Source organism: Phacochoerus africanus, chromosome 8 (assembly GCF_016906955.1).
Source record: "Phacochoerus africanus isolate WHEZ1 chromosome 8, ROS_Pafr_v1, whole genome shotgun sequence".
Taxonomy (NCBI): Eukaryota; Metazoa; Chordata; class Mammalia; order Artiodactyla; family Suidae; genus Phacochoerus; species Phacochoerus africanus.
Window position 1 is genome coordinate 82,116,338 of NC_062551.1, and position 23,358 is coordinate 82,139,695.

A 23,358-nucleotide genomic window follows, 5' to 3' on the forward strand; every position below is an offset into this window, starting at 1 on the left:
GAGCTGAGGATGAGCTGGAGGACAAGCCCCCAGTGTCTCAAAGCAGGACACTTTGTGGGGAGGGGGGAAGGCCCCAGCCTGGTCCCCTGGACCTGGCTGGGGCTGTCCTCAGCCTCTAGCCGCTGGGCTCCGCTCCCGGACGGCCCCTCCACGTCACCTTGACTAGCGCTCTGACCGTCACCTATGACTCTCCAGGGCCAGTGGCTCAGTCCTGGCCCAGACAGCTCTCACCCACTGGCGATCTGGCAGGTCACTCTCTCCCTGTGGGCCTCAGTCGTGTCATCTGTGAAATGGATGTTGCACTCCAACTCCTGAGGGTGCAAACAGGCTGGGAGAATTAAACAGCCCGCCTGGCCTTGGCCCTCAAAGAAGGTGTCTGTGTTCACAGCTCCTGCTCGATGCATCTAGACAGTGCGTGCCCAGCGTCACAGGTGTGTGAGAAGGATCAGAGTTGGGGAAAGGAACAGTGGGGTCCAGCCAGGTGGGTGATTCACTGGAGGGTCACACCGACAGGAGTCTGAGGACAAGGGCTGGATTCTGGGTGGGGCTCCCTTACCACCATTCCCAGGGCGTGGCTCACCCCCGGGCCATCACCAGGTCCCCACACCTGCCAGGTACCTGGTACTTTGGGGCCATCAGGGCCATCCCCCTGCCTTCATATTGACCCAACACAGACCCCTGTGATCAGAATGACAACCGCCTGAGCAGCGTCTACCATGTGCCAAGTACTGTGCCAGGCAGGCCACACATACTGTCTCCAAGGGTCTTGATCCTCCGAGAAGCTACTACCATCACACCCATTTTACGGATGAGAAAGTGGAGGCATGTGGTCAAGGTCAAACCTGGAATGGTCAGTATGTTGGACGGAGCTCAGCTGCTAAGGTCCTGGCTTCCCAAAGCCTCCAAGGCAGGAGAGCCAGGTTCCTCGGCCGTGAGGGCCGACTGGCAAGAGGCCAGCTTGGTGTCCTGCTGCCACCAGGTCAGAGGGGGCAGGAGGCCAATGGGAGCGGGGAGCAGGGAGCAGCAGAGCTGGGTGGGGCCCCGGGAGCAGCCTGGTCTTCAGGCGACAATGTGGGCCCCCACCATGGGGCCCTTCACCCATCTGAAGCCACTCAGCCACCTCCTCGGTGGCCTGGCTTGGCCCTGGTGCAGCCACAACCCAGACACAGCAGCCACTGTGCACCCAGCCGTGGGGTGGAGCCCCGGGCCCAAGGCCCGCTCTGCGGCCTGTCAGGAGACTCACACCCGACTCTTAACAGCCGCGTGGAGTTGCGGCGGGTGCTGGGCCGGGTGGTCTGCTCTGAATCGGCCCCCTGTGAGCAGATGAAAGCCAGTCGGTGGCTGGGCAGGGAACCGGGCTGGCGGGGGGCCAGCGGGCAGGGAGGCGAGCAGCTCCCTCCCAGGGCCATGACTGGGGCTTCCAGCGGCCTGGGGTTGATTAGGGGGAACCCGGGAGGTCTGAGGTTAACCCCTTCCCTCCCACTGCATGCACTCCCCCCGACCCCGGGGCAGGGCGTGGGGTCCTGGGAGCCCGGGGCCAGGAGCAGTTACCTCCTTGCAACCCGGCGTCCCTCCAACCCCCACACCTGGAGCTGAGGACCCAACTGTGGTGACTTAGGAGGGCCACAGCCTGGCTGTGGGCTCGGGGGGCATGCTTCCTGCCCCGGCGGCCACAGTGGCTGTCTGCGCACCTCCTTCAGGCCTCTGTGCAAATGTCACCTCCACCAGGAGGCCTCTCCTGTCCTCCTGTGGGTCCCCTCCCTGACTTTCCGCCCCTCCCCCAGCTTTGGTTTTCCTCCCAGGACCTCTCACTCCCTGAAAATAAACTAGCTAATCATTCGTGTACTGAGATTATTCATTCAACAAATTTTTTTTTTTGGTTTTTTTTGTCTTTTGAGGGCCGCACCTGTGGCATATGGAGGTTTCCAGGCTAGGGGTCCAATTGGAGCTACAGCTGCCAGCCTACACCACAGCCACAGCAACGCAGGATCTGAGCTGTGTCTGTGACCTACACAGCTCCCTGTGACGCCAGATCCTTAACCCACGGAGTGAGACCAGGGATTGAACCTGTGTCCTTATGGATGCTAATCAGATTTGTTTCCGCTGAGCCACAAAGGGAACTCCCATTTGACAAGCATTGACTGAGCACCTACTAAGGCCTCAGGCCGTGTTCCAGGGTCTGCACCAGTGCCTGGCAAAGCAAAGAACCCCTGCTCCTTGGAGCATGTACCATAGTCAGAGAGGACGAAAAATAGCTGAAATGAATGTGTGAACTGCATTAACACCTTAGAAGGTGATACATAAAATTAAAGCTGGGAAGCATGAGGGGGCGCGGGGGTGCCTGTATGTGAAACGGCCTGGTCAGGGAAGGACTCCGGAGAAGTGGGAGTAAAGGCTGCCCGGTGGAAAGGAGCGAGCCACGCAGCTGGCGGTGTCTGCGGAGCCGCGTCCCGGGTAGAGGGAAGAGCAGCGCAAAGGCCCTGAGGCAGGAGCATGGCTGCCCAGTTCAAAGTCTGTTCAGGGGGCCAGAGTGGGGTAAGTGAGGAGGAGGGTGTAGGGGAGGAGGGCAGAGAGGTGACGCTCACAGAGCAGATGCCATGGTGACGACAGCGAGGCTCCTCTCTCTCCACCCCTAGGGTGTGAGACCCATCAGGGCCAGGGCCCACCTGTTAGGCCCACTGCAGCGTCCCAGCTTCTAGAACAATGCCTGATACATGGTTGGTACCCAGGAAAATATCTGTTGAAATCCTCCCATGTGCATTTTAGGGAAGAAAGGGCCCCCAGGCGAGATGCCAGAGCCGCCTCCCTCTGCCTCGGGCAGCGTGGAGAGCCTGCGTCCTATCCTTTCAGGTACAGCACCTGCTGGGCCTGGAAGATGGGCAAGCGGTTCCCAGCCTGTGGTCCACACCAGGCTTGCCAGGCACCACACCACCTCCCGCCCGTATTCTGGATCCTGCTCCACCTGCTTCTTAACCAGCCCCCAGTGACTGTGAGGGACACCAGCCCTGGGAACCTCAGAAACCAAGGCCACACAGGCAGGAAGCCACCAAGCCAGCCTTCAAACCCAGCCGGCCACCTGGCTGCAGACCGGGCACGCTCTGCGGGGCAGCGGAGGGGAACGACCCGGCCACAGAACCCACAGCCGGGCCTCGGGGATCTGCAGGCGCCTGCTCCTTGGCTCCGGGGACCAGCCTCTACTCCCACCCCTCCCCCCAGAAGCCTCAGCCCTCACATGGGGTCGGGGGTCACAAGCAGGAGAAAAGCCCTGAAAGGAAAGCCCGTGACGATCCGTGAGGGTTGTTGGGTTCTTCCTGAGGGCCGGGAAGCAGTCAGCTCATGTAATGCTTGCAACTGCCCAGGGCAGAAGCGAACATCACGCCATCTTGCAGATGAGCACACTGAGGTGGCAAGGCCCTTTCAAGAGGCCCATGCTTCCCTGAGCTCCAAGCTGGAGCCCCTGGGGTGCACCGAAGCTCACCCTTGGTGCAAGTGGCTTTGCCTCCTGGCCTGTCTTCTTTTGGGATCAATTAAGAGGCTCTGCACAGAGCCTGGCACACAGGGGGGACTCGGTGACCAGTGACAGCTGAGCTGGCCTCGACCACTTACAGGTGGGGAAACGGAAGTCTGGAAAGGAGGAGGATGTGTCCAAGGTCACAGAGTGAAGGCCAAGTTGGAACCCAGGGTGCTGGGAAGACCTGACCTCGGGGCCAGGGCCAGAAGGGGCAGGGCAAGAGCAGACAGGTGCTCAGGACCAGAGATCAGGAGAAGTGCCCCTCCTGCACCTGCTCTTTTTTTTTTTTTTTGCCTTTTCTAGGGCCATACCTGCAGCATATGGAGATTCCCAGGCTAGGGGCTGAATTGCAGCCGCCAGCCTACACCACAGCCATAGCAACGTGGGATCAGAACCACATCTGTGACCTACACCACAGCTCACGGCAACACCAGATCCTTAACCCACTGAGCAAGGCCAGGGACTGAACTCGCAACTTCATGGTTCCTAGTCGGATTCGTTAACCACAGAGCCATGACGGAACTCCTCTGGGCTTTGTTATAAATGAGCTTCTGCTCAGATTTTGTTTCAATAAGTCCCTTTAACACCACTGATCTGGCCTGTACCAAGGCCCAGAGAGGAATATGCCATCTGCCTCGGGTCACACAGCAAGCCTTGCCTCTGACTCCAGCTTCTCACTGGACCCAGCTTCTCTCCCTTCCTCTTTCTGCCTCCACCTATGCCCTCCTTTCCCCTGCGAGCTCAGCCCAAGAAGGGGCTGTCTCAGGTCTGCAGAGCTCAGGAGAGAAGAGCAGGAAAGGACTTGTCTGGGGGCTCCAGCGGCCTCCGTCAGGGAGGGTGGGCAGGGATGAACATGGAGGCATCGCCTGGCCCCTGGGAGCCCTCTCGCTTACATGCCTCCCCATTTGAGGTGCTCCCTGCTTTGTGGAGTGACTCCTAAGTGTTCACCATCATGCTGAGCCCAATGTGGCTCCCATTCATCCTGATTCTTCCCCTGGAGACTTAGAGTAGATTATCACCTCCTTCAATTGAGACTTGATATCTCTATTACTATGGCCAGGGCTTCTTAGCAGCCACCCTGCTGCTGACCAAGAGAGGTTCATTATTGACTAATGGTGGTGGTGGCAGGAGTGCAGGGGGGTGGTTGGGTACCAGGGATAGCAGAACACCACGGATCCAATGACTCACAGGACCCTCCCTCTGCTCTAGCCAGATGTTATCCACATGCCATCACTGGTGTCCAGGCCTGCAGGCTGGGTGGTATCATCCTACCTCCTGGAGGAGGTAGCTGAGGCCTAGAAAGGTCAGGGACTTGCCCAAGGTCCCCCAGCTATGCAAGGTGGCTCAGAATCTGTTCTCTGCTCCCAGGACCTCTGGCTTACAAGGGCTTCCCAGTCATCACCACCTTGAGGCTCCTGGGGTTCCTGACTGGGTTCCTAGATGACAAAACTGAGGCCAAAAAGGAGATAAGACTTGTCCAGATTCATGAAGTCTAAGGCCAGGGGCATGGACCCACACGCATCCAATCCCAGCAGGAAGCAATCAGCAGGAGTTTGGCTCTGAGCCTCTCCCAGTGGCCGGCTGCTGGAGTGGGCCCAGGAATTAGACAGATGGGGAGCTGGGCCTGCCTGATTCCTGAGAAGGGAGGGAGCCCAGAGCCAGGCCTGGGTGGCCCTCACTGGCGATGCCCTGGCACAGCCACACCCCAATTCTCAGCCTCCTGGGCACTGAGGACAGACCTGGCACTTGGGCCCCTGCCTCGGGCCCACTCAGCCCTGGAATCGGAATTGAAGCCCGTCTCCCGGAGACTGGGGTGCCTCTCTCCGCACCTAAGACAGAGCGAGGTCCTGGCCGGGTTCTCAGCATCCCCAGGGCACCTTTCCTCCCTGGAACCTGATGACCCTTTATTCTAGGAACCCATGAGACAAAATGTGAGAGGGTTTTCTAACCTGTGAAAGGACCACAATTACAGAGAGAAGAACAGGGTGGCTCTCGACCTGCCAAGCTGAGCGTGCCATGAAGGGGCGCCGTCCAGACGAGAGCTGCAGGCAGAGCTGAGGAAGCAGCCAGTCTGTCCATGACCAGCTGCCTCTTTGATTCATTCATTCATTCATTCACTTGCTCATTCGGGGAACTCAGGCCTCAGGCCTGCTGTGGCAGCTGCCCCTCCAGGGTCCCTGTCTGAATCAGCAAACGCTGCCTCATGCAGCAGGCAGACATGGGGAAACAGAAACTCCCTCTGATGCCCAAATGGACGGATCAGCACTCCCTGCACAGAATATGTGCTCAATAAATACGTGCTGAATCAAATCTGCATTCCTGATCTCAAGATGTGGGTCCTTGGGTCAGAGTGTCTGGGCTCTGAGCTACCTGAGTGAGTCACACACTGAGATTCAAAGAAAGGGTTTCCAGGGAGGGGATCTGGCCCCACAGCCGGAGCAGCTCTGGCTTCTGATGTCTGGCTCGCTCCCTCTGCCACCAGCAAAGGGAGCTGGGACGCAGTAGAGCAAACCTGGGCTAACGCCCACCCCCAAACACACACACACACACACACACACACACACACACTCTCTCTCTCTCTCTCTCTCTCTCTGCAGTCTTTTCCGTCCTTCTCCCTTCCTTAAAAGATGCAAATCCGTACTTTCCAGCCGGCCCACACTGGGCAGCCATCCCTTGGGGGTGAGAGGGGAGGGGGCCAGGTTGATTCTGTCATCTCCCCTCCTCAGCCTGCCTGCTGGCTTCCTACAGCCTGGGGCTAAGCACAGAGAGCACAGCACTTTGCTGGCCACCTCCGCACGCCCCCGCCCCAGGAGTGCTCCTGGGACCCTGTGCCATCTGTCTGACCTCGGCTGCTGCCCTTCCCCAGGGGGCCTCAATGGCTCTGGCACTTACGTCTAGGCTCCCGGGGTCCGTCCACGGTCACCTTGATGGCTCGGTGGTAGGTGGCCACTTGGGTGGGGTTGGTGAACACGGTGATGGTCAGCGTGAAACTCTTTCCTGGGGGTGGGGGTGGGGATAAAGGAAGAAGGTTGGCCTCTCGAGCTATGCACAGCACCCCAAAGCCCCCAACCTTCCAGAAGGGGCAGGTCTTTCTCCTTTGAACCTGGGCACAAGATAGGGCCCACGTGAAATTCAAGCTGCTGGGGTTGGCCTTCAAGGCCCCAGGGGTCTGGCATCAACTTTATCACCTTCCCCCAACCCATGCTCTGGCCACCCTGGCTTCTTTCCTCCCTGCTTCTTGCCTTTTTTGTGTGCTGTTCCTTCTACCCAGGGGCTTTCATGATTTTGGGGTGGCGAGCTGGGATGGGTACCTATCTTTTCCCTGAAAGGAATTTCTCTATAGGAAGTTTTGAGAACTCAGAAAATATAAGAAAGTAGAAGAAAAAAAAATCGCCCATAGTTCCAGCCAAAGAGAAACATTATTCACATTCGGGTGTTCTCTCCTGCAACCCTTTTGGGGCGAGTGTGTGGTTTTACACAGTGGCAACGACCCTAAAATAAATATTTCTGGACCCTCTTTTTTGTTCACTTAACATCACCTCATAAGCACTTATGTCATTACAAATTCTCCATAAACTTTACTTTTAATGGCTGCAAAATATTTCAGCTCATGGACGCCTCATCTTTTATTTATCCATCTCCTTACTCTCGGGTATTTACGCTGCTGCTCATTTCCTAGTGGCGTGTGTGCAGCGGGGGCTGAACAAGGGCTGATTTGGGAGCTGCAGACATTTCATTTGTAGACACAACTGTTATTTCCAGAACTCTGTTCTATTTTTAGCGAGACATTTGGCTCCAAAGTCTCCATTCAAAATTCCTGAGTGGGGAACAAAAACCGTTTAAAAATCATAATTTGTGTTCTTACCACTTAAAATGAAACAAAAATGACCTTCTGTTTATAAAAATCCTTGTCTACCTCTCTGCTTATTTCCTTAGAATCGATTCCAAGAAGCGGTGAGTGATTTCACGGCATCAGAGGGTTGGAAAGGACTTAGGGGCACAGACCTCCCCAGGGAGAGGAGAGCATCGTCGGGACTGGCGGGGTTGGCCCGAGTCTCCGCAGTGCCGTCGGCATCCCCGTGACCCCGTCTCTCAAGGTGGAAGATGTCTTAAACGCCCTTGACTTTATGGCCCTTCTTCTGTTACACAGTGAGACTGAAACGCTTGACATCTTTATCCTCTGTCATAACCCATCACAAGTTACTGCTTCGTGGTCTTTGCTACGTCGCTATGCAGGTTTTCGTGCCTCGAAGAAAATCACTCTGCATCAAGCGTGTTCACAGGCCCCTGATCCTGTTTGTGGCAATCGGTTTCCCAGTTCACTGGCCTTTACATTTCACTTTCTGACACTGAGCTGATTTGCATTTTCACTTCTACCTCGCGCTCGTGATTTCTCCTGCTGTTTTATGTTTAGGGAGGCGTCCCCGTATAACGAGCAGATAAAGGTTACTTTCGATCAACACCATCCTCTGAACCTTCTTTGAGGGACTACTTCGCTTCTTCTGGGGGTTACGGGTCGGTATGGTTTAAGGTAAGTGGTTTTGCCTCAAAGGGTAGCCCAGTTTTCCAGCCTCTCTGCTGAAGCAGGACCCCGCCACCACCTCCTGGCATGTCCTCCATCACCATCAAAGCCTTGGGAGTTCCCGTGCGGCTCAGTGGGTTAAAGACGTGGCGTTGTCAGTGCTGTGGGTCTGGTTTGATCCCTGGCCGGGGAACTTCCACATGCCTCAAGTGTGGCCACAAAAAAAAGCCTCCATACATGAGATTGGTGAGGTGTGATCCCCAAGTCAAACTTGGCCTCCTCCTGCTCTGCCTCTGAGCACCCCGTCTCTGGACCCCAGTTAGAGGTCTGGGAACTCCCCAAGGGCAGGGGCCAATGCCCCGAGCACCTGTGTCCCCCAGGGCTGGCCCAGGGTGGGTATCAAGGGAGGATGCCCGAGCGAGCGGCTCCTGCTGCTGTCCCCATGCTCCCAACACCTCTGCAGGGCCCCTCTCCATAGTGGGAGAAGAAAGCTGGGGGAGGGGAACTCAGAGCTTATAATGCCCTTTGCATGGCTGGTACTGTTTTGGTACTGCTTCTGTTTTGTCCTGTGGTCTCCTGTTTCTGGGGCTGGAGCATTCACTCCATCACCAGACCAACAAGAATGCTCCAGCCCCAGAAACAGGAGACCACAGGACAAAACAGAAACAGCCAGGCTGCTGAGGCCACACCAAGGGATCCAAGGGCTTCCGAGACTCTGGGAAGGTAGAGGGTAGCCGGGAGTTGGGGGTTTACATGGAGGGGTGTCTTGAACGGGGAGAGAGTAGGGCTTCTCAGGAGGAATTTTCCAGACCTGCTGGCTGGAGGCAGGGATAAAAATACAACCCGCACCTGACCTGGCGCTCTGGGCCAGAAAGACCAAACTGGCCCCTCACTCTCAGACCCCAGGGCCACTTTCCATGGTTTCTAGAAACAGAAAGCGCAGAAGGTCTTGGGAGCCCTGGGGACCCTCCTCCCCTCCTGCTGCTTCTCCTCAGTCTACGGTGGTTTCCCTCCTGGACCGTTTCCCAACCAGTCCGGGGCTCTGCAGGGTCCCTGGGCCTCCGACCCTTCCACCCCCTCGTTGGTAGGCAGGGCCCCGAGGCCCACAGCGCCAGGTCACTGAGGCTCTCTGCCCCTCACCTCACTGCCTTCAGGGATCCCCCAAAAAGGCACCTTCGCAGTGAGGTCCTCCCTTGTCACTTTACCTAAAGGAGGCATTTTTAACTGGGCCACCCTCTTAGACCTGAGCAGGCTGGAAAACCGGGATAGGAAAAAAAATGACAACTGTACGGTCCTAGCTTCTGGCTGGAATTTAGCGCCTCACTCAAGTATCAATGCAGGCAACAAACCACAGGCATTACAGCAGTCCCTGCGACCTTGTCACCCACAGACGTCACAGAGATGGACCTAGCACATTAGAGACACTGCAGCTTTCTTTAAATACCTTTTATGCTCGTCACAGTTTCAAAATAAAATCACAGTCGTCATCAAACCCTCTGCTAGACCTTGTCATGCTAACAAGGCAGCACACTGATCACAATTTTTAAAAACATTTTGCTACGTTTTTAATATACTTGCTTTTCATTGTTATCCTTTGTATTCTAGTTCATTCTTTTTTGTTTGTTTGTTTGTTTGTTTTTTAAATTTTTAGGGCCGCACCCACGGTACATGGAAATTCCCAGGCTAGGGGTCTCATCGGGGCTACAGCTGCCGGCCTATGCCACAGTCACAGCCATGCAGGATCCGAGCCACGTCTGTGTCCTACACCACAGCTCACGGCAATGTCTTAACCCTGAACCCACTGAGCGAGGCCAGGGATCGAACCCACGACCTCGTGGTTCCTAGTCAGATTCGTTTCCGCTGCACCACGACAGGAACTCCCTTATTTCATTCTTCAAAAGACACTATTCTGAGACTGTCAAAGGGAACCCTGGGCTGATGAAAGGTTACGAGGCTCACTCTGAAGCCTTACAGACCTTCCCACTCCCATTAGATCTGCTCGAATGTCCTCACGACGCTTATGACATATAATACCCACTGACTTATTTTATTTTGCCTCCCTCTACTAGATTATAAGCTCCCTGGGGGCTAGATTTTTTATCATGTTCACTGCTGTTTCCCCGGCCCCTGGGACAGCATCCGGCACATAGGAGGTGCCCAATAACTGTTAAACGAAGTAAGGGCTGAGATTACTGCTCCCATTTTGCAGATGAGAAACGTGAGGCTCACAGAGGGGCAATGAGGTTAGGATGTACTGGAGCCTCCCCCTCCACACAGACCCTAGGCACCTACTCCTGGGGGGTGAGAAGCCCCCATCCCACCAGGCAGCAAACCACAGGCCTGAGGTCCCCAGCCCACCTCAATGGCTTCCTCCCCATTTCTAGGCCCCGACACCACCTCTCCCAGGTGACCACAGAGAGGAGGGAGGAGGGAGGGAAGGAGGGGCTGGGACCTGGGCCCTGGAGTGGGAGGGAGGGGCAGGTGGTAGGTGCCCCAGAAAACAGGGGTGGGGCAAAGCTGGCTTCCGGAGTGCCCGTCACCTGTCACCTCTCTGCCCTGTGGCAAACCCACCCGTCTGTCTCTCCCCTCTCAGAGCAGGAAGATGAGAGGACAAAGGAGATGGAAAGCTTTGTGGGGGAAGCCCCGGTAAATGCGCAATCAGCCAGGAGTCTGGGATCTGCAATCCAAGGTGCTCCCAGGGCTGGCCCTGGTGGGCGTGGGGGAGAAGCCCTAGGCTGAAACAGCTGCTCCTTGGGGCATCCCTGTAGGCCCCAGGTCTCTGGACAGAGCATGCTTGGAGGGTCTGGCAGTGTGGCCTTGGGCCAGTCTTTGTTCCTCCCAGCCTGGGTTCCTGTGTGACAAGCCCCAACCGCCGGGGCTTCATGGACGGGCAGGAGCGGACATCTCTGGGAACTCTGGGTTTTTCAATATCCGCCAAGAAGCCATGTACTCCCCCACCGGAGGTCCCCCAAACCTGCATCCACACATCTCATCCCAAATCTCTCTCCAGATACCATGGTTTCTTTTTAACCCGTTACCAACAGTTCAGGAAGTCATGCTCTTTCCATCATCACCTAGGCCAGTGGCCCTCTCCGAGAGGGCGTTTGGGGGATTTGCGGCGCGGGGTCCTCGAGAGGTGGGATGGAGGGGGCGGTGGGATGCAAGGGCCTAGCACTGCACAGACCCATGGACTGTTCATTCTTCCTGCGTGTGACAAACTTGTTATAAAGAGTCTCTGAGCCATGAGCCGAAATCAATCTTACATAAAACAAGGCAAAAGGTTTTGCATACTTTTTTAATATCTATTGAATTTTCCAGGAAGAAAGAGAGCTGTTTTTGAATGTAGCTCAGAATTTCGCCAAGAATTGCTCACAACTCAGAGAATCACGTCATTGATGTCGCTGACGTCAGCGCCGTGTTCTGACTTTGAGTCACGTGCACCTGGCCCGACGGGCCGGCCGTGGGGGGTCCCGTGCAAACATCCACGTACCTCGCAGTGTCTGCTGTCCGGCCCCAGCATTTACATATTCAAGTAGATATACTACTATAAGTTACTTTTCCTTTTTCTTTCCATTATGCTATATTTCCTTCTCTCCATGATCGCTATGGAATGACACTGATTTTGAGGAGGCAGGTAGGTGGATAGACTATCTGCACATTTCAACGGCAGGATGGTAGAGGGTGCCTGGCGAAAAGAACCTGCTGTAAGAAGGGGCTACGGTGCCGGGCAGGGCAGGGACCTCAGCCCTAGTCACTGCGGGAGAATGACTTGGTTTCCTTTCCTTTCTTCTCTTGGTTTACACCTTGGGGCTTATTGTGAAAGCTCGGTGGTGGCACGGCGCGTAGGGTCTCGCACAGAAAGTTATCTTCGTGGAATGAAGACAGGATCGAAGACTAAAAAAGCCAGGAAACAAGCAGACGTTTCCATCTGGCTTCTTAGTCCTGGCAGAAGCCAGAGAGCCAGGGAAAGGCACTGAGTCCCAAAGCCCAGCCTGTCCTGACTCCTAAAGTGGCCCAAACTGCCTGTCAGCCACCGATTTGTTCCTTAGAGGGAATTTCCCAATGGGCAGGCAGGGCCCAGCAGATGTGTAGCTGCATACACGCCACAGGACCCCCGGCCCTCCTTCCTTGCTGCCAGCCGCCTCCACTTCTCCCACTCAAAAATTCACACCTTCTGGGTTTCCCCCACCCCCGCCCAAACCGCACCATAATCAGAGAATCAGTGACTGTCACCACTCAAAGGGACTTCAAAGATCTCCTCCAGTCCCAGGCATTTGAAGTAACAAAATCTCTAACACGCATCCAGCTCTCAGCATGTGCCAACCGAAACACTGGTACCAGTTTCCTTAATCCTCACAAAATCCCATGAGGTGGGTATCATTATTATCCCCAGTTTACAGATGAGGAAACCAAGGCACAGAGAGGTTAAGCCATTTGCCCAGCATCATCCAGCAAGTCACTGGCAGAGCGGGGACTGAAATTCAGGTCAGTTGGGTATAGAGGGCTCAGGCTGTTTAGTACCCTAAGGCTCTGAGATCTGAAAGTCTTGCCAATTCCACAGGCATCGGAATACCCACTCAGGTCTCCTCCCTCCCAGGACCACTGAGACTGCAAGAGAATGGCTGTGAGGATGGTTTATGGGTTCAGCCTCCTGCACGCATATCCCAGAGTCCTGATCCCAGGCTGTGCCTGCGCCAAGAGCACGCTGCTAAACAATGCTCTGGGAAGCCATCTCCCTCCCTGTGGGCCTGGCGGGGTGGATGCAGGTCTGCGGGCAGAAATACCACAAAGAAATCATCTTTAGCGGTGCAATGGCCAGACAAGGTCTCGGTAGTGCAGAGAAGCGCCACCTCTTCTCTTTCTCTAGTTCACCTTCCAGAAGGAGCAGTAGGATACCCTACTCCTGATGCTTGGGTGGGCTACCAGGACGGACTCCCCTTTGGCTGCAGCTAGAGGGGGCTTCCCTCGCCACCGCCACCTGGGCTGGGGAACCCGGCCACCACACCTCCGTCCCCGCTGCACCCAAGCGACCAGTGGCAAGTAACTCTCCACTCAGAGCTGGGGCTGGAATTTAGTTGCAAAAGGCTTGAGAGATTGGGGATGACAAAAGGGGCTTGGAGACTAATTAGGAGCAGCAATGAAAGCTTAATTCATAAAAGCAAACATTTTCCATCCATCAACCTGCAACCAGTTAAGGGCAACGTTTGAAAGAAATCTGTGCGTGGGGAAGGGAGCCAACAGGAACAGGAAATGTTTGAAAGAATGTAAACTATTTCAGTTTCATAAAAAGTAACAAGTAAACAGTTATTACATGCAAATAATGCCCTGGTTTTAATTAATGCTGAAAAGTCAAAATATGTTTGACATTTGTATGTATACACTGAACGGCTGGAGAAGAAAAAATGGTGCCCAGATGCCCGTTTCCGAGGCGGCTCAGAGGGAACTAAAACCTTAAGAAGGTCCTGTTTATTGGTGATGAAAAGTACAATTCTGCCTCAGCCTCTATGGAGACTGGAAGCAGAGGGAGCCTCGCTTACTTTCTTAAGGAGCTGGAGGGGCAGGCTGGTGCCTGGGAAGGGCACTCCCCACTTTTCCGCAGGCTGGTCTTAAAGGGCCAGTGAGTCTCCATGTTCGCCCGGGGAAAGGGTTCTCGGACTTTTCCACCCAGAAGTGATGATGGGTTTCAGGTCCCAGCTGCCTCCCACTCAACAGCCCCTGACAGCAGCCACCGTGGCGGCTGGTTCTGCCTTCCTCCATAGGGTCCGAGGAAGATCAGAGAGGCAGGGTGGCACACCGACACTGATTCTACAGGGCTTCAAACCACGCTCTCCAACCTTCAGCATCCTGTATGCATTCGTTTCTTTTCTCAACCACCTTGAGGCTCTAAGGACTGCCCAAACTGTGGCCAGCTGTGGCTCTGGGAGACCACAGCTGGGGAGAGGCAGCCTCAAAGTGTGGGGAAGACTCCACCCGAGTGGGGAGAGCGGCTAGGGTGCTTGGCCCCAAAGACCAAGGAGTTGTCTAAACCCGCCTCTAAGCACCTTGCCGAGAAAGATCCATGAGGCCCCATTTTGAGCTTGTTAATCCACGGTCTTCTCCCAGTATCTTTTGTGAGACCAGGGCGCTTAATCGGGAAAGAGAGGAGGCGGGAAAGGCTTCACGCGTTAGTAGACCCCAGAAGCGGGGAGAAAATTGTGTCTTTTCTGGCAAAAGACCTTAACTTTCCTGACATCCTCAAAAGGGCCTGCAATACCCTAAGGGGTCCCAAACTGCTGTTTAGAGAGAGCTGGGCCTGGAGACCTGTTTCTGGGGCTGCCACTGGGACCCCGAGGCTTCCCTCTCAGCTCCCCCGGCCTCCTGTGCCATTGCCAAAGTGGGGCTGGCGCGTCTTTCCCTCCCGCTCACCTCGCCCACTGCGGCCCACGAAGCGAAGGTCGTTGAACCTGGCCACCTGGTTCTTCATGACAGCCGAGGCATTGCGCAGCTCAGCGGAGTAGTTCTCATCGTTGCCCGCCATCACTGTCACCACCGTTCCATCGGGCACATCCCCCAGCGCCACCACCTGAGGGCATGGGGGCAGGGGGACAGCTTAGGAAGGTAGGGGTGGCCAGGGAAAGAAGGGGAGGGGCTGGGCGGGCAGCTCCCCAAGGTCCCAGGCGCACTGCGGATTTTTCAAATGCGGGCGGAGCAGAGGCTTCAAAACAATAGAGACTTGCCCCCAGATACGACAAAACCCAGAAGGCAAAAATCTCTACCTTCCACCCCTAAATCCTAGAACAACTGGTTAAGCCACGTCCTGAAAAACGGATCCGTTCAATGAAATTAAATCGAGGTGAAAGCAGTGAATGGGCACAGGCGCTCTGTCGGGGGCGCAGTTCCTCTCTTCCCTTCGGCTTGGGCAAAAGAGGAATCAACATGCTCCTAGCAACCAAGTCCCTAAATAAAAATAAGATCAACAACAATAATAGTGGGACTGCTCCCCACACTCAGCTCTCCTGCGAGAGCCCTTTAGGGTATGAGATTTAGCCCTGAACTACGGTCCAGGTCCGGTTTATCTGCCTCTGCAGAGCCCAAATTCCTTATGCAGGGAAAATGTAAAATACAAAACAAACTGGTGTTTCGCGGTGGTGGTGGGGGGTATAGAAAAGCCCTTTAAAGTGAGAGAGGGGCTTTTGATAGCAGGAGCATGCACCTGCTGGGAATTGCAGCATGGGGGTGGGGCGCCCCCCCCCCATACCGTCTCCCCCACCCCCCACCCCGAGGAGTGTGGGGAGGCAGATGCCTTCTGAAAAGCAATCAGACTGCAAACGCAGTTACAGCCATTTAAACGTGGCCACCGCGTGCAGGGACTAGGGATCCAGATGGTAAAAATTTCAAGGAGAAAATGTTTGGGGTCTGATTAAAAAGGCCAGATTTCCTGTCAACATCCTGTCTTCTTTTAATTTCAAAGATTCCTTTTAAGCTCCAAGTGACAGTAAAACCTCCGATCTGAGGATTAAAGTCACACGGGCCTCCCCCTCCCCCTCCTCCTCGGGAGATTTTCCCCACTGGTATTTTAAGATGTCACCCGAGAGACCTCAAAGAGCCACTCATCCTTTTTTCCAATTTGGAGTCCTCTTAATGGGACCAGGACCGCCTCAGCTGCCAGGAGCCGCTGTTTCCAGCCACCTCGGGGCACCGCCACCCCCAGGCTCTGGCCCTTCCTGCCTTGCCCTTTCTCACGGCAGCTGTGAGAGGTTTAGGGGAAAACCAAGGCGTTTTCGTTTCATCTCGCTGCCCCCTTAAAAAAAATGAAAATGAAACAGTCGCCTACTCCCCAGTAAAGAGCAAAAGCTCCTCTGAATGACTGGAGGCTGCCAGGGGGTGGCAGAGCCCCCACTCTCTGCCTGACATACGGGATTCTGGCCGCAATCGTTTAGGCTTCAGTGCCCTCGATCCCGGCCTAGAGTTGCCTGGTGTAAAATTTCAGAAGCCAGGGGTTGACGGTGTGAGCAGGAAGTGTTTCTGAAGCGGTGCAGGAGGAGGGGTGCTGGCAGTGGAGGGTAGGCCCTCTCCACCCTCCGCACCCCACCTCCGGTGGCCTCGCCCTGGTCCGGGGCTCCTCTGCCCCGGGGCTCGCAGGGCTGTGTTTGAGGGATCCGGGTAGAAGAGCGAAGCCCCATCCGCCCGTTTCCGCATCAACGACTCTGCAGGGCTCCCCAAAGGTGGAGAGGGCAAACCTCCTAAAAGCCATCCGTGTCGGTGCATCCGAGAAGGAACGCCTAAGTGCCCGGGCGGAGTGTGCAACGAGACCGAAAGCGCCCTTGGCCCGGCTGCTGGGCTCTCGCAGCAGGGTCGCGGGCACATCCCCTTCGTTCCCGGGGCCCTGGCTCCCGGGGCCCTGCCTCCTGCAGCTGAGACGACCGGCGGCGCAGGGCCGGTGCGGTGCCCTCCCGCCCCGGGCCCCGCACTCACCTTGAAAGCGACGGGCAGCGTCTTGTTGCAGCGCCAATGCGAAGGCAGAACGGAGCAGAGGAAGTTGGGGCTGTCGGTGCGCACCAGCTCGCCCGCGTGGTCCGCCAGCACGTCCACCATCGAGCGCACCTCGGGCCGGGCGCGCCCGCCGGGCCCCACGGCCGCCTGCGCGCTCAGCGCGCCGCTGTTCTCGCCCATCTTGCCTCCGCCGCCGCCGCCGCCGCCGCCGCAGGGGAAGGCCGTGGAGGGAGGTGTGAAGCGGCGGCTGGTGCTCGGGTCTACAGGAATACGCATAACAGCGGCCGTCAGGGCGCCGGGCGGGCGGCGGCGGCGCGGCTCCCCCAGGGGCAGCCGGCGCGGGCGCCTCCGCCGCCTCCGCTGCCGCGAGAAGCGGGAAAGCAGAAGCAGTCGGGCTGGGGCCTCAGGGCGCAGGGGGCGGCGCCCGGGGACGCCTCGCTGGGGCCCGCCCGCCGCGAGGCCTCGCTGCCCCGACGGCCGCGCGCAGCCGGCCCGCTACTCCCGCATCTTGGGCGCGCAGCCCGCGTGCGGCCGTTTCTCGCGGCGGTCCCGGCTGCCTTGGCCACCGCAGAGCCCGCGCGCGGGCTGTGCTGCGGCTGCTGCCGCCGCCTCCCGCCCCCGCAGCCCGCTAGCGGCCGCCCCACCGACTCTGCGGCCGCAGCCCCAGAACAAATCCTCGAGAATCAAGTGGCGGCGCCGCAGCCGCCCGCGCGGGGTTAGTACCCCGGGGCCCGCGAGGGCGGGGCCGGCCCGAGCGACGCGTCGCGCAGCCAATCGGAACCCCCATCGCTGGCACCTCGGCAGTGCTCGCAGGGGAGGAACGGGGACCGCCGAAGGCCGCCCTATGGGGAGGGGCAGAAGGCTCCTCCCCGCCGAGGACTCCTGGGGTCGGGGGCCCGCCGCGCTGCAGCCGGGGCTCCTCGGGAGTTCTGGGGAGATGGAGCCGAGGCTAAGAATTTGTTTAAAACGTCTAGGCCCTCCAGAAGGCTCTTTTGCTGCCGCCCCTTAACGCGGGGGCTGCAGCTCCCCTTCTGTCGCCCTTCCCCGTCGCCCGCAGCCGGGCCTTTCCAGCTCCAGTTGTTTTCGGCCTGTGAAGCCTAAACTAGGGGTCGCTGGGGCCTCAAGGCTGGTGACATCGAGTGAAGATCTGCCCCCAAAGAGGCTGCTCATCTCCTCTACCTGCCCTCAAATTATTTTGACCCAAGACCCTCCTCCACTGCACACAGAGAACCAACGGCCTCTGCAGCTCCCAGCCCTGTGCGACTTGCGTCCCGGCCTGGGGGCCGCAGTGCCAACTTGGGGACGGAGGGAAGGGTGTCCCTCACGCGCCTGCCTCGGCTTGCAGTAGAGTAACCCCATTCCTCTCCGCTCTCTCCTCAAAACAATTTTAAGGATTCCGCAGGCCTCGCTGCGTCGTTCTTCGTTGTGGCGGCCTGTGGGTCTTTGAACAACACGATGGGACCTGAGAAACGCGATTTCTCCCCACCCTCGTGCTCATGTAACACGGTCCTGCATCGTGAAAGAAAGGACCCGAGTCCGGGGCGAGGAGAAAACTATGCAGAGAGTGCGGGAATGGTCGCAAAACTAAGGGCTCCGGCTCCCAAAGAAGGGAATTAACACCCACAACGTGGATACAAACTGGCCCCCGTGGGTCCACGCCCGGGGGGCTGCGCTGGAGCCAGGCGGCAGGGACACAGACAGCTCCGCCGAGGCACTGTCTGCTCGCGGACCCTGGGTCCTCGCTCCTACCACAGGCCCCCGGGGCCCAACCACACCCGGCGGCAAACAGGCAAACATCCCTTCCTCTCCCTCTTCTCAGGCCAGGCGAGCCGGCCTAGGGACGGGTTACATCGGAGAGGGGAACTAGAAAGCTCAAGCCCGCCTTCACTCTGGATTGTCGCCCCAGACACACTCCCTGGAGTCTGGGCAACGAACGCGTGCTGAGAAATTCCCTGCCGTTTTGGAGATCAGGTTGGATATTCGTTGTTCCTGGCTCTGGACAGGTGCAAAACGACGGATTTCAAGCCTCGGGAGCATGGAAGAAGAGGCTCTGACGGTGTCGTCCGCAAGATCCCGCCCTGGATCAGACCCCAGCCCCGCATGCCATTTCATCATCGCCAAACGAAATCAAGCCTCGAGTGCACTCCAGGGCGGACTGGCTCTGGCCCAACCTCGACCACCTGGAGAGCTGGTCCCTACCCCTGTTGGAGCGTCACTTCAGTCCCTCAAGTCAATTAGAGAGCTTTCAATGGAGCCTGCACCTGGGAATTTCATTTCGCTGGGACCCAGGCCCGCGCGCTCTCGGGAGCGCTATCGCTAGACGCAGAACTAGAAAGTGAGGAACTGGGGCCTTGGCGCATCCAACCTTTGGGACCTTCCCGCTGAAAAGCCCACCTCTTCATGGCCAGATAGGGCCGGGAGCCGGGGAGGGCGGGTGACGCCGTGCTGCCCTGGATTAGCTTTGGGGCCAGGACCCGCTGCATCTGGGGTTTGTAAATTCGATTTGTCGAGTGGTTTCGGTTTGTACCCGTGCCTTTACCTGTCTCTCCGCCTGATTTCTCCCTCTCGTCCTACGGCGGGTTTACAAACGGGTTTCCTGAGAAAGGGGGTTCCTGTGGGTCTTGGCACCTGGCATACGAACCGGCAAGACTCTAGCCCTAGGGAAGGCGCTTGCTAGTGGTGAGCGCTGGAACCAGGGGACATGAGTTGTTGACATTTGGGTCCCCAGCCAGAGGTCTCCGGGCCCGCGGGCGCAGGAGCAGTTCTGGGATCCACCGCTAGTTGACGCCTGCACTCTTCCCGCAGCGGAGGTGCCCCGCTAGGCTCTGCGCACAGATGTGCGCCAGCTGCAGTTCCCTGTTCAGGCGCCGACCGCCTCCTACAAGCTGCCTTCTGGACAGACATCCCCTCCGATTCCTCACCATCTGCGCGGCCACGTCTCGGACAAACCCCAGGCTCTGCGGTAGACCGAAGGCTGCCCTCCCCTCCCCGGATGAACACGGACGCTCACTTCTCTTAGTATCTCCGACACCAGAGGATTCCTGCGCTCTCTAACCCGCAGAACGTTCTCCCTGACGGAAATGAACAGTCCTTTCCTGTCCTGTTCCTGGGCGCCGGGGACGAGGAGAACCCACGGAAGAAGAGCCCATTTCCAATTTCAGCCTAGGGCCAACCTACTTTGTCCCCGTCTCAGATGGACGGACCTAGAGTCACCACTCTCTGTCTCTCTTTGATGCCCTCTCTTTCCAATTTCAAAAGACAGTTACCTTTGGAAAGTCTCCACTCTCCCACCTGGGACTCGCAGATACCCTCTCCTTTCCCCATCTTTTGTGGTCAGCCATCTCCTCTCCTTCTTTTGAGGACAGATGGACAAACAGCCTGCTTTCTCTCAAGCAGCTCCCACCTGAGGGCACGCCAAGTTGTCTGCAGCAGGGAGAGGAAGCCAGGAGGTCTGGACCTACCTTGGCCCAGCGTGGGGTTAACAGAGACACAACCTGGAGCCTGCAGAGCCTGGGTTCTGGGGGACACTCCTCCCACCAGTGTCCTCCCCCCCAGAAGGGGATCCATGGGGTCAGAATGACCTTGGTTCAGGTGCCCTCCTGCTGCTGCTGGAGGGTGTCTAGGAGGGTACTCCTAGTGTGTTGTAATGAGGTGCCTGATGTGACTCCTCTCCCACCAGAGAGCTTTCGAGGGCAGGTCTGACTCCAAGGGAGTCCCGGTGCCAGGGGAGGGGTGAGAATCCCCTAACTGTGCCCAATAATGGACGTATGTGCTCTGGAAAAAATGCCCAAGGGCTCCATTGGTTGTGGAAGGAGCTTGGGTTTGTGATTCCACTGCCTGGATTCTTCTACCACCTATTGCTTAAAACCTCAGAGCCTCATTTGTTTCATCTGTAAAGTAGGGGTAATATTAGTGGCCTTGTCGTAGAATCATATGTAAAGTGTTTAGCAGATTCCTGGCACATAGGTGGTGCTCCATCCATGCGAGCTGGGACAGTTGTTACACTGAAAAAAAATAAGTCCTAATCACCCCCTGTCCAGGGCCTTTGGAGTCCCTTTTCCTCTCTGGGCCTTGTGTATTCCATTGGTGAAACGTCCAGTTCTCATATGCCAAGCTTGCCTGGACATGGGACCTAGTCCATGGCCATCTTATTCGCCTTGGTTCATCTAGGGGCTGCCTGGAGGAGCGAAGGATTGCATGTGACCTGCCTCCAAGCAGAGGCCGCTTGCAGGAGTGTTTTCCAGCGACTGTCACAGGGCCTGGATCTTGAGGACTCATCTTCCCCTAGGTTCTGAGACCCTCACTCTGGAAACTCGCGGGCCCCACCCCATATCTCCCCACAAGCAAGTTCTTTCCTCAGTAGAAACTAGCCTCTGCCAACACTGGCAGCCACCTCCTCCTGCCCCAGGAGGTGTCTGTTCTCTTTATCCTGAGTCTCACGGGGAGCCCCGGACCAGTGAATAGCACAGAGGACGAGAATCCAGGAGCTAATCATTTCTCCCAGTCTGGCCTCCTCACCCCTACTCCAGAGGGGCCCACGTTGAGACCTTTCTCTTGCCTAGTGCCCTGGAAGCCAAGGGACATGGCTGTCCCTCACTGAGCCTCAGTTTCCTCTTCTTTGAACAGAGGTCATTCTAATTGCTCCATTTCACAATCCGAGAATTAAAGGCTCCACCCAGGAGGGCAGGGGCATTGTGTTTCTCCGTATCAGAAACTACCATCAGCTATTCCATGTGAAAGAAAAAGAAAAAACATGCTACTAATTTAACTAGGACTAGCCTGCGTCTTGATTTCAGATATATCTATTTATACATATATACATTTATTTTTATTTTATTTTACTTTTTGTCTTTTTGCCTTTTCTGAGCCGCTCCCTCAGCATATGGAGGTTCCCAGGCTAGGAGTCTAATCAGAGCTGTAGCTACCGGCCTACGCCAGAGCCACAGCAATGCGGGATCCGAGTCACGTCTACAACCTACACCACAGCTCACAGCCACGCCAGGTCCTTAACCCACTGAGCAAGGCCAGGGATCAAAGCCGCAACCTCATGGTTCCTAGTTGGATTCGTTAACCACTGTGCCACAACGGGAACTCCTATACATATATACATTTTATTACATATGGTACATATAATACATATTATATCAAAGTATACATATGTCATTAATAAAAGAGGGTCATGATAAGTAGTAATATGGTGAAGGGGTTGCTGTCTTCAGGGTCTGGGGGCTTTTACCCCAGAGAATACAGCTCTGAGGCTATCCCTCTAGGCAGCCTCTCCGGAAGGTCTCTGCCCATTGGGCCGGAGGGTGAGGACAAGTGGCTTCTCAAATTACAGAGGTTTTTTTTTTTTTTTGGAAGGGCTAGACTCTGAGGGGAGGGAGAGGGAGCTGGGGAGGTCACAGTTTCAGGCTCTGCCATTGATTGGCTGTAACTTTTGCCCATGGTCTACACATCTCTGAACCTTGGTCCCCTGGACAGTAAAACAAAAAGAACAGTAACAGCCACATTGGCTGATTTGTTATCACATCCAGGCGCTGTCTTTGGGCTTTAAGTGCATCTTTCAAACCTCCTGTGTTTGTGGTGCTAGGCCTACTTCAATAAAAAGGAGACTTGCCTGAAGTTTTCTGGGCTAAAGAGGATCAGGGCCAAGTTAAAAGCTCGATCTGACTCAAAATTTGGGGAGGAGGCACCCCAAAATGGTTGAGCACAGCCCCCCAAACTGGTTAAAGGAAGAAATGGGAAAAGCCTAGTGACAATATTGAAAGTACTCAGGAGGGTTAGTTGTTATGATGGCAGTGGAGCCAGAGGCAATAAAATCTGTTAAACAGCCATGGACTTGGAAGTCAGCAGACCCTTCAGACTCCTGGAAAAGGGTTCAGGGCTTGTTCACTGAGATCCACCCGCAGTCAACTCTCCTTCCTGGGAATGAGCCCACCTCTGAGAAGGCTGACTCAGCTGTAGCCCCCAGTTTACAGATGGGAACACTGAGGTTGAGAACAGGAAAAGAGCGACCTGACTCCCTGAGGAAGAATTGAGATTTGGAGGGAGCTCTGGCGTGGACCCAAGTGAAGGGCGACCTTACCTCTGTCCATCCTGCTGCAAGCTGCAGGGGGAGCCCAGAGCCGGGACCAAAGATAGCACTCCAGGTGCCCCCTCCCTGCCTGGTGTGACACATGCTCTGGGGGAAATTCCACTTCTCCCTGCCAGCCTCCCTGCCACCGGCCCTCTAGGTGTTGGCTGGATCCCATGGTACCCCTAATGATGTTTGCTGTGACCCCAAGTCTGAGCATCAGGAGGCACTGGCTCTCTCTTGTCCCTGCAGCCTCAGGGCCACCTACCCTCTTTTGTAGGTCTCTAGGTCTCTCCCCACCCCCACCCCCACATGAAAGCGCTCAGCTTTGGGACTGGGAGAGGGAGGAAACTGGGCAGAGGAGTGGTCTCCGCCCAAGCCTGGCCAGGGGAGAGGAGGAGGAGGCCCCATCAGTAGCCAGGGGAGTGGGGGCAGGGAGAGTGGTGAGGGGGACCTGGGTGGCTTGGAGCCAAAGGGCCTTCAGCTCTGCCAGTCAAGGAGAGAAAGGGCTCTTCTGAGTGGCTGTTGTCTCTTGCATCCCCTACAGTGGAGGAAAGACAGGAGGGTTTCCAGGTTCAAAATGCCTCCTAACCTTAATCAGGTGGCGAGAATAGGAGTCTGAGAAATTGGTATCCTAAAACCAATCTCTGGAATAGGATTGGAACCATGGGATTCGAATTCTGCCCTCTATTAATCACGCCTGACACCAGTTAAGTTCATTTGGCCTCACAATACTTTTATGGGGGAGGTGGAGTTAGCACCCCTATTTTACAGGTGAGA

At 56.4% G+C, this 23,358-nt stretch overlaps 1 protein-coding gene across 4 annotated transcripts in view; it reads right to left on the reverse strand.

Moving 5' to 3' along the window:
* RUNX3 (RUNX family transcription factor 3) overlaps positions 1-23,358 on the reverse strand; it is a 63,826-nt gene that overhangs the window by 12,591 nt on the left and 27,877 nt on the right. For 3 of the 4 annotated variants that reach the window (XM_047792612.1, XM_047792609.1, XM_047792611.1), the window contains 3 exons: positions 16,488-16,765; positions 14,439-14,595; positions 6,404-6,508 (listed from right to left, as the gene is read on the reverse strand). In XM_047792612.1, coding sequence (XP_047648568.1) covers positions 6,404-6,508; positions 14,439-14,595; positions 16,488-16,765 — 540 coding nt within the window. The remainder of the gene's footprint in view (positions 1-6,403; positions 6,509-14,438; positions 14,596-16,487; positions 16,766-23,358) is intronic. The other variant, XM_047792610.1, reaches the window with a different exon arrangement.